Source organism: Chrysochloris asiatica, unplaced genomic scaffold, assembly GCF_000296735.1.
Source record: "Chrysochloris asiatica unplaced genomic scaffold, ChrAsi1.0 scaffold00093, whole genome shotgun sequence".
Lineage (NCBI taxonomy): Eukaryota > Metazoa > Chordata > Mammalia > Afrosoricida > Chrysochloridae > Chrysochloris > Chrysochloris asiatica.
In genome coordinates this window covers 12303519-12314897 of record NW_006408611.1, presented here as the reverse complement: position 1 = coordinate 12314897, position 11379 = coordinate 12303519, and the positions used below count along the sequence as shown (strand labels likewise).

At 40.7% G+C, this 11379-nt stretch overlaps 1 protein-coding gene across 1 annotated transcript in view; it reads left to right on the top strand.

Moving 5' to 3' along the window:
- The first annotated feature begins 1023 nt into the window (after positions 1-1023).
- Positions 1024-11379, top strand: part of ST3GAL5 (ST3 beta-galactoside alpha-2,3-sialyltransferase 5) — a 40734-nt gene continuing 30378 nt past the window's right edge. The window contains exons 1-2 of the mRNA XM_006866614.1: positions 1024-1152; positions 3296-3407. Of these exons, the coding sequence (XP_006866676.1) occupies positions 1031-1152; positions 3296-3407 (234 nt within the window). The 5' untranslated portion in view covers positions 1024-1030. The remainder of the gene's footprint in view (positions 1153-3295; positions 3408-11379) is intronic.

The window sequence follows — 11379 nt, the reverse complement described above, 5'->3', positions numbered from 1 at the left end:
TGAGAGCAGAGTGGATAGTTAAAAGTGCTCTACTTTGGTTTGTTTGTGGGTTTTGGTTTTGTTTTTTTTGTGTGTGTGTGTGTGTGTGTGTGTGTGTGTGTCTTTTGAAGATGAGAGCAGAGTGGATAGTTAAAAGTGCTCTACTTGATTACTGGGGATGAAAGTTTCCTGGGGTGGGTAGGGGAGTTCAAACAACTTATTGAAATCAATGAGAGAAGACATGAAATTAGTAGTTTTAAAATGTATTCTGCACACTTGCATGGGGATGTTTTTAAACAACAGTTTCTTTGTAACTGTGCTGAAGTCATAACTAACACATGGAAGAATGCCAACCACCTCCGTACACCTGCAGGCTCCTGGCATGGTCACTGAAGGGGCTCTGCACAGGCTCAGGGTGTGGATTTAGGCCTCTGTGTGTGTCTACCAGCAGACATGTACATTGTGCAGGTGAGGACACAACCACACATCTTGACAAATCATGACTTTCTAGAAAATGTGCAAACCAGATAAAATGGGGCGGAGGGAGGAAGATTAGATACAGAGACTCAAATATCATTGATTTTTAGCCATAGCCCTTGATTTTAAGTTTTGGTGTTAAGTCTAATTATTCTTATCAACTTTAAAATTAAGCAAAGTTGAAATTTTCATATGTAAATTATATTCTATCAGTGGTTCTCAAGATACTAAACATTTCCATCACCACGGAGATCCCCGAAGTTGCCCTTGTCACACCACATCTAATTCCATCCCTCCTTAACCCTGGACAACTGCTGACACTGCTCTCCATTTCTGTAATTTTGTCATTTCACCAATGTTGCATAAATGGAACCATGCAATTCCTGACCTTTTAGTATTAGCTGTTTTCATTCAGCATAATTCCTTCAAGATGTATCCAGATTATTGTATATATCAATATCCATTTCTTTTTATTGCTGAGTAGTGTTCTGTGACATGTACCACATAAAAGCTCTTTTGAAAAAACTCCACATCCCTCTTCTCAACCCTGTTCTTCTCCACTCTCTTCACAGCAATGCCAAATGTGTATAAATGTATAAAACTGAGGAGTGATTGCTCAAGACCTTCCCTGCAATGGTACACTCGAGCTCAAAACAAGATGAGAAGACCCACCTTATTGTTAAGAAACATTCTCAAGTAAGTCCAGCCCCTTAGGCCAGAGCTGGCCCCTGCTTTTGGGTAAACAGTAGAATTTGTAGAACTATTCAGTGAGAGCCCTATGATGGCTAGTGTTGAGCAGGGATCATTTAAATCACATGTGAGGAAAGACTTAGTGTACACTGATGAAGTGGAATGGACTTCTACATCTAGCTGTATTGGGTCAGGGAGAGACTCAGGCTCCTCTACCGCACTCGGAGACCCAAGAGAGCACCTCTTACAGTGCACTGCTCTTTGTGTCATCTATGTAACAGTGAAAACACTCAGCTGCTAACCAAAACCCTGGAGGTTTGAGTCCATCAGCGGCACCTCAGAAGAAAGATCTGGTGGTCTATTTAGGGAAAATCAACCATTGAAAATCTATGGCGCACACTTCTCCTCTGGCACACATGGGGTCCCCATGAGTCAGAACGGATTTGATGGCAACTGATTGTGGAACTCTTACATCCTTAGAAGCTATCAAGTTAATAAAGGGGCTCTTTTCAGTTTGATTTGGTACTAACTAAACCAAGTTGAAAAGTACCCTTTTTTGTGTCTAAAGCTAAACATCTAAGCTGTGAATCTAGCCTCCCATCTCAGTTTACTGATTTAGGAAGTGTAAGGGGAAGGTGAGAAGGGGAATTTATGCTAATAAGTGCTTGCATTATTTTCTATCTCCTGTTTGTCATTACAACAGTATTTATTGAGGCCAGAGGTCCCGTGCCTCATTGTGCTGAGTGGTGGCAGATGTCACCACTCTGCAGTGTGACAGAAGCTATGGATACAGGGGTGACTTCTAGCACCTTTACTTCTTTAAAAACTTAACTTATTAAGGGAATCATAACATGTGTTGATGTGCTTTCCTGAGGTGTAGAGAGAGGACTAGGGAATCTCAGGATTCATATTTCAGTAGATATTAAAGGGGACCCAGTGAGCCATCTTCTCACCTCTGCACCTCACAGTTCTCTCCCCCTAGAGGACAACCCATGTAACCAGTTTCTAACATAGAAAGAAATTGTGTGTGTGTGTGTGCGCGTGTGTGCGCGTGTGTGTGTATGTTTTCCTCCCTCCACTTTTTTCCTTTTATTGACACAAATGATAGCACCCTATTTTCTTAACATGGTACTCAAGCCCAGGGGAAAGTTAAGATACTTGTCCAAGATTTCATGTGGAGTCTATTGAAATGAGAACTAGCAGGTCTTACAAGTTCTTCCTAGCAATTCTTTCTTATACCTACCGCCCCTGCCCCCAATCAGATACTATGAAGTATTTAGTATCTGTTCTGTGCAGTATACCATACTACATGATGTATTTCATTTTTAAAAACTCTAGAAAAGATCTCATTTTTAAAAACTCTAGAAAAGATCATATTTCCTCTTAAGAGTATGTCTTAACTTTGTTTTTTCAATAGCAAGAATTATGAAAATGTGATTTAACTTTTTTTGTTGTTGTTGGTAGGTTGTCAGTATAAACTGGGTTGGAAAAAAAAATCAAAACAAACCCATTGCCATCAACTTGGTTTCGACTCATAGCAAGTCTGTAAGACGGTAGAACTAGGGTTTCAGGGGGCCGCAGTTTCCTCCCTGGGATTACTACATCAGCACATTTAACTTGCTGATGTTACTCTCATATGTTCACTAGCAGATGTTCATTGTGATGATTTGTAAAGATACTGATAATAAAAGACAATAGTAATGAAAACGAAAAATAAATAAGAGGGTTTTGACTCATGCCAAAACCAAATTACAACAGAGCAGTTAGAATAGAGTCCTGTCAGATGTCAGAGACTATCTGTACTTTATTTATTTTATTTTGGTTAAGTATTTTTAATCTGCAGCGCTATTCAAATTTTATAATGGTACCTTTGCAAAAAAAAATGTAATCACTTATAATAAAGACCATCATAAATGACTAACTTATTTGGTAAAAAAAAAAATATATATATATATATATATGTAAAATATATTTTATATATATTTGCATATATCAATCTCACCACTTGAGGTTCATTTAGGGTTGTGTTTTTATGCTGTTTGGCAGGCAGACTTCCATTTAGATTAGTGTTTCACCTGTTTTACAATATCTCTTGATTATCACATGACTGTGTTATTCTACCCAATTGATTCCCCTCCCCACCCCCCAGATGTACATTGCTTGTGTTTGGAGTGTGGATCCTTTACATCCTCAAGTTAAATTACACAACTGAAGAATGTGACATGAAAAAAATGCATTATGTGGATCCGGACCGTGTGAAGGTTAGATATTCCACTGGAATGGTTCTTTTCTGTTGGATAAATTGAAACATGTCTAAGCATACTCTTGAAGTCTTCGTGTGGTGCAATAGGATAAGCACTGGACTGCTAACTGCAAGGTCAGTGGTTCAAACTCACCAGGCATGCCTCAGAAACCCTATACAGGGGTGGCTCTGAGTCAGAAGCAACTCAGCAGCACTTAACAACAATAAGAAGCATACTCTTGAACAATAACATTGTCTCAAAGTTGTCATAAATGTTAAATAAAGATTAAGGAAAGTTTGAAAATGGAAGGTAAAAACAGTCTTAGTGCTCCAAAACCATAGGCAAAGCCTAAAAGCCCACCAAAGAAACAATCCACCCTCAGTATTCCTCCCTTATTCACTACAGCTGTGGTATGGAGTTAGAAGGTTTCATTCCACATCTGATGTGGGGTTAAAATGCTGGCGGAGAACTTCTCCTTAAAACACTGGTGGAAGAAATCCTTTCAATATCGCCTGCTATCTCGGTCTTAGTTTTAGCTTTAAAGAGATCACATTCTTCGAGGGAGCGTCAAAATGTGTGTGGAAAATTCTAATATTTTTTTATTCCACTTTCCGTGAACTTTTTGAAGCCCCCTCACATTTGCAGGGTTTCCCTGAATTATTCTTGCTTTTTCTAAATCAAATCTACTTTTACTGATAATTCAAATGTTTAAGAGGGTCAGGGTGCTCCCAGCTCTTCTTTCTTGGTGGTAGTGGGTTCCTCCTCGCTGCTCGCTTCGTTCTCCCCTTTGATCTCTAGTAGCATAGAAGGGGAAGCAGGCTACACTCCAGCAGGGCGGCACCCTCAATAAGAGTGTTGCCTCCCACTTGAATCCCTTTACTACGCATTGGCTGATCACATCTGACCATATCAGATCACATCCTGGGGAATGATTACATCATTACACTGAGAATCATGGCACAGCCAGGTTGACACATACTTTTTTGTTTGTTTGGTTTTTTAAAAAGCTTTTAATGTGAATTGAGTGATAGTTTACATGGGAGAATACCGATTTTGCACTCATCCTATCGTATTTCATTGCAATGATTATAATACCCTCCGTGCGTCATCATTCAACAGTATTTGCTTGTACTCACTCTTTTTTTATGTACACAGAAACACTCAGGAACATAGAATCATTTAAACAGCCCAAGGGTACATTCTGCAAGCCTGACTCCTGATCAGCAGCACACAGCCTTTCTTTTTCCATGAGTCTAGAGTCCTCAGCTGCTCCCTCTCTCCATGTCCTCATCTCTGCCTCCGTCTCTGGTGCCGCTGCTTCTCTGGATAGGGTCTCACATTCCACTTATGCTCTTCTCCTTTGATGATAACTAGGGTCCTCTGTTCCTGGGATGTAAGTTTAACCACTCCCCCCTTTATGTTACAAAACTTCTACATTCACAGTTGTGACACATACTTTCATGGACACAGTTCAATCCATGGCATATGTAGTTATGCAAACTGGCATGTGTCAAATGTTTACTAAGTGCTTTACATGTATTATCTTGCTTAATAATCACCCTGACTGAGAGACACTAGTATCATCTCCATTTGAATAACAAGGATGTGACTAAGCTGCTTGTCCACATTCATGTCTACTGTAATTAACAGTCGTGCATGTTACAAGGGGGAGTGAAATGGAATTAAAAGATAATGGCATCTTTCCACGAACTTTTTGAAGCTCCACTGTATATTCCAGAAACTGTTCTAAAAGTGCCTCATTGGACACTTTTCAATGATTGACTCCTTGAATCCTCATAACAGCGCTGGGGATGTAGGTACCTTGTCCCCATTTCACAGCTGAGGAAATTGAGCAGATTGCATAACTAGTAAGTAGTGGAGCCAGGACTTGAACTCAGCAGCATGACTTCAGAATCTCATCTGCAATTCACTTCCCCTGAATCCGGAGCGCTCACCGGAAAGAGAACAGGTTATAGGCAGCCTGGTTCCCACAGGAAAAAGCTTACGTTTTTTAAATTATGAAGCCCTAGGCTCAAATTTAAATACCTGTTAGTAATAATGAGATTTTAGGCAACTTAGTTCATTGTTTTGAGTCCTAGTTTTCTTATCTACAAAACATAGACAGCAGTATCTGTGTAATGGGGTAGGCATAAAAGTTCAGTAAGATAATCTACACAGAACTCCTTTCCTAGTCCTCAATTTCTGCTTTAATCTGTATAGCCTTTCAATCCAAAACACCAAACGGACTGCTGTCAAATCATTTCCAACTCATAGCGACGCTGTAGGACAGACTAGAACAACTGCTTCCCAGGATTTCCAAGGCTGTAAATATTTGTAGAAGCAGCCTGGCATATCTTTCTCTCATGGAAGAGCTAGTGGATTTGAACCTCCAAACTTTCAGTTAACAGTCCAGTGCTTAACCCACTATGTGGCCAGGACTCCTTGTCTACCCTTGAAGGTGCCTCAAATGTTTTGTGGTGCAGACAGGTGTAAACACATCAGTGAATAGAGCCTAGTCAGGAAGTGCCTAGGCTTAGCCTGAGCAGAAATGCTGTGTCTCCAGGATCTTGCTGACTCTGAGCCTCCCTCTCTGTCCTCAGATACTCGCTGACTCATTTCTTCTCATTAGCACTAATGTATCTGCTTTGGTGGGACAGGATGTGTCCAATGTCTCTGTTGGACTTTGCTCCCCGTCCTAATCTACCTGACCTTGTAGACATCCTTTCAAATCTGAAGGCCCCTCCCAGTTGTCTTGGATCCTTTGTAGCCATCCTGTGTCTGTTTTGTGTCTCCAGGGGGAAGGTGTGAAGTGATGACCCTTTGTGTGATTTATTGGTGTGCTGCATATTCTTCTTCTGTTTTTGTACTCCACATTTCCAGTCTCTGTGCATAACACTGACCATCTTACAGAAGACCCGAGTTAGTGCAAACAGTGAAGTTGTTGTTGTTATGTGCCGGGGAGTCAGTTCCGACTCATAGCGACCCTGTGCAGGGTTTCTGAGGCTATAAATCTTTACGGGAGCAGAAAGCCTCATCTTTCTCCTGCGGAACAGCTAGTAGTTTCGAACGGCTGACTCTGAGGTTAGCAGCCCAATTCGTAACCACTACGCTGCCAGAGCTCCTTAATGGAAAGACTGGCAATTGGCATCCACCCGGAGGCAGCTCAGATCGTAGCAATTGAAAACTCTGGAGCAGTTTTCCCCTAACCCAAGACGGGTATTTTCCGTCGTCTCATATGCTTGGGAAAACTGGACAGTGAATAAGGAATACAGAAGTATTGATGTATTCGAATTGTGGTGTTGGAGAAGAATATTTAATATATCATGGACTGCCAGAAGAATGAACAAGTCTCTCTCGGAAGAATATAGCCCATGTTCCTTAGAAGTGAGGATGAGGAGACTTCATCTCATGTGCTTTGGATCTGTTGTCAGGAGGAACCAGTCCCCAGAGAAGGACATTATGCTTAATAACAAAAAAGAGGAAGAACCCCTCCCAGTGAGATGGATTGACACAGTGGCTACAACAAAGGACTTGAAACAGCAATGATGGTGAGGATGGCATGGGATTGCCTGGGCAGTGTTTCAGCCTCTTCACATATTTGGAACCAACTTGACCGCACCAAACGACAACTAAAACAGCAGCCTCCTGAACTGTGAGATAAAGCGCTTCTTTTTTTTTTAAGCCAAATACAGAATCGGTATATTTAACTGTACCATGGTATATTACATCAATAAAAACTTCAAGAAACAGAAAAACCACATCTGATCAAGGTCCATCATCGCCCTTATTTATAGTAGCCAAAGTCTTTTAGAAAGGCAAAATGACACGTATACGGAGGCAATGAGAACTGCGGATGAGGACACCTCTCTGCAGTTACAACACTGTCCTGTGTCAATGAGAAACTCTGCCTGCATTCAGCGCCTTGTTTCATGGCAGAGTCACATGATCGCAGTGTGAATGAAGCATCCCGTTTCTGACACTGCCTCTCAACTCTTGAGTTCTGATTTGTGAGAGTAACTAACGCCTTTCCCACATTCCTCACACACAGGGTCGCTTTCTTCTGTGAGCAGCACACGTCTATTGTAGTGTAAGGAGGGTCTAAGCCATTCCTTACACCGATAAGTATTCTCTTCTTGTGAAATCAGGGGATGTTTTGTGGAATCATGGGAAGTTCTCACGTATTCCTTACTTTAATTTCCCCTTCCTCTCCCCACTGTAGATCATTAAATATGAAGCTAGGTTTGAGTAACAAACATATGCGTTCCCAAGTTGGCTACATTCATAAGACCTGTGCAAACTAACTGAGTTTGCGTGTTTATCTCATGTGAGATAATACACGTATGTTCATTAAAGCCACCTGCTTGAGGCATTTCTGTTACAGATAATACCTGTGGTATTTCTATTCCGTTGTGAAATGGACACTTGATACTACCTGTCTTCATCCCAGCACCTTAAGGTGCAGTTCTCCTCCTGTGGCATTATTCACCTTAGCTTGGAACAGGAAGGAGCCCTGTGACACAGTCAGCATTTGGCTGCTAACTGAAAGATCAGCTGTTTAAACTTATCAGCTGTTCCATGCAAAGAAGATGTGGCAACCAGCTTCCATAAATATTGACTGCCTGGGAAACCCTGTGGGGACAGTTCTACTTTGTTCTGTAGGATCACTATCTCTGTGAGTTGGAGTTGACTCAGCGGCAGTGCGTGTGGTCTCAAGGGTTTTGAACTGTGGACAAGTGTGCCAGACAGAAGAGAGAAGTTGAGAAAGTTTCCCATTTGAAAAAAAGTATCTGGTATGGGGGAAGGATTGCATGGAGGGGTTTGTAACCATGGCAATGAGATGATATACAATAGAATGAATGTAAAACTAATGTTCTCCCATGTAAACTATCACATAATTCACAATAAAACATTTAAGAAAAAAAAAAAAGTATCTGATGCTGGGGCTCTCTCAGAGCTTCTTATGTGTCTCTAAACAAGTTAAGACAAAAGAGAAGGAGAAATGGCATCCATTCACTAGAGATTTCGTTCTCGCCCATACTGTGAGTTAGGCACAGGTGGGATTGCAGTTAGCTGATTGCTGAGCCGAGTGCTCTGCTCATAGTTGAGAATATTAAGTTTGAAGCCTGAAATTGAACTCTTTGCCAGAATGGAAATGGAATGAAATTTCACTCCTTCCCAAGCAAAACTTGTAAAGAGAGATTTTGGCAGCCTGAGAAAGTTGAGCACACATTTCCAGCTTGCTCGTTTGCTTCTCTTTCCAGTCTTGAGTCCATCACTAAGCTTCTCTTGGTCTCCCTTGGCACTTCTCAGACATTCATTTCCATCCATGAAGGTTCACAAAACCAGATGTAAGGAGTGTCACATAATGAAGCTAGAACCTTTGCTTTAAAAGCTGCTGCCCCTAATGAAGACTGTGAGGAAGTTAACAGGACCAGGCAGTGGTGTGTTCTGTTGTGAATGAGGTTGCTATGACCTGGAACCGATTGGAGGGCACCTAGCAACAATAATGCTCGATTTTTTTTCACTATTAAAAAAAAAAAAGTTGCTGCCCCATAACCTTTGGGCCTAAGATTTAGAGACCATTGTATACAGTGTGGGTGGTCCCTCTCTCTGCTGTGTGAAGTCAGGAGCCTGTCAGATGCATAGTGTTACCTGTGGGCAGTCTGGGCAGGAGCAGGTCCTTTTCCAGAGACTGTTCAAGGTCATCTTACTTGACTTTCCCACCCACAGATCTTGAAGGTCCTGATTTGCATTTAAACAAATATTTTTTAAAAATATTTTAGGTATTGTTGAAAACACACACAGCAGAACAAACACCAATTTAACAATTTCTACATGGATTATGGAGTCCTGGTGTGGTGCTGTGGGTTAATGCACTGGACTGCAAAGTCATTCTGAACTGCAAGTTCAAGTTCACTAGCTGCTCCTTGGAAACCCTATACAAGGTTGCTATGGGTTGGAACCAACACAACAGCACTTAACAACAACAACAACATGGATTATATGAAGAAAAACATGGCATCAGGATTGGAGGCAGAGTCCTTAACAACCTGCCATATGCAGATGGTACACCCTTGCTTGCTGAAAGCGAAGAGGATTTAAAATACTTACTGATGAAGATCAAAGATCACAGCCTTAGGTTTGGATTACATCTCAATGTAAAGAAAACAAAAATCCTCACCACTGGACCAATAAACAACATCCACATAAATGGAGAAAAGATTGAAGTTGTCAAAGACTTCATTTTGCTCAGATCAGTTATCAACACTCAAGAAATTAAATGACATATTGCATTAGACCAATCTGCTACACAAGACCTCTTTAAAGTGTTGAAGAGCAAAGATGTCAGTTTGAGGACTAAGGTGCACCTGACCCAACCCATGGTATTTTCAATAACCTCATATGCTTGTGAAAGTTGAACAGTGGATAAGGAAGACCATAGAAGAATTAATGCATTTGAGTTACCGTGTTGGAGGAGAATATTGAAAGTACCATGGACTGCCAAAAGAACAAACAGATCTGTGTTGGAAGAAGTATAGCCAGGGTGCTCCCTGGAAACCAAAATGGCCAGACTTTGTCTCTCATACTTCAGACGTATTGTCAAGAAGGAACAGTCCCTGGAGAAGGATATCATGCTTGGTAAAGTGGAGGATTGGAGAAAAAAGAGGAAGACCCCCACCGAGATGGATTGGCACTGTGGTAGCAGCAGTGGCCTGAGGCATAGCAACGATTGTGAGCTTAGTGCAGGACTAGGCAGTGTTTCGTTCTGTTGTGCATAGGGTCGCTATGAATTGGTACTGACTCAGTGGCAACTAACAACAACATTGTTAGTTAGGTGCCAAGTTAGTGGCATTGATTATACTGATGACATGCTTCAGGTTGTTCAGCCTTTCGGTTTTCCACATCGGTCTGTCCCCCATTAGCATGAACTCACTGCTCTCAAGTTTTCTGTCTAACCTCTTGTGTTGTTGTTTTCAATTTGATCTCATATGTAGTATATGTCACTTAACATTCATTTGGGCATCTGACTGCGTATATGTGCATGGTCCCTCAAGGATTTTTTGTTTTTTTAAAAGGAAAAACTGCTTTCTCTCTCTCTTTTTTTTTTTTTTTTAACTTTTTATTGTGAATTGAGTGAACATTTACAGAGCAGACCGTCAGCTTTACATTCGTCAAATCATATACTTGCTTCATTACAATGATTGCAATCCCCTCCTTGTACCAACTGTTAACAATATTTACCTCTATTCACTTCACCTATTGCATTGATCTCTGTTACCCGATACTGTCATCTTTCGTCTGCTAACCACCTTCTTGTTGTATTTTGTCTACCCTGTCACCCATGTTAACATGTGTCTGTCCTCTAGCCCAGAAGTAATTTCCCCTCCATCTTTTTCCCTGAAAGCATCATAGATTACTCTTTTATTAAGAAAATCTTTTCTTAATTTTTTACAACATTGGTCTTGTATAATATATGTCCTTTCGTGATTGGCTAATTTCACTCAGCATAATGACCTCCAGGTTCATCCATATTATAAGGTGTTTCAGAGGTTCATTCTTAATCTTCAACGTTGTATAGTATTCCATTGAGTGTATAAACCAACGTTTATTTAACCATTCTTCTGTTGATGGGCATTTAGGCTGTCTCCATCTTTTTGATGTTTCTCATTTTAGGATCCTGCTTTCTTATCCTCTGTCACTTAACTGGTATATTTAATCTATTCACATTCAGTGTAATTATCGATAGGTATTAATTGATTGCTTTCATTTTGCTGTGTGTTTTTGTGTGTGTGACACTGCTGGTTTGTTTGTTCCTTATAATTTTCTACTCTAAGTTCATTTTGCTTCTGTATTTTCTTTTCATTTTCATTTCTTTTGTATTAATGTTTACTTAAGATTTCTGATTTTCCTCTCTTTATTTTTGATTTGTTGTTGTTGTTAAGTGCCATCGAGTCGGGTCCGACCCATAGCGACCCTGTACAGGGTTTCC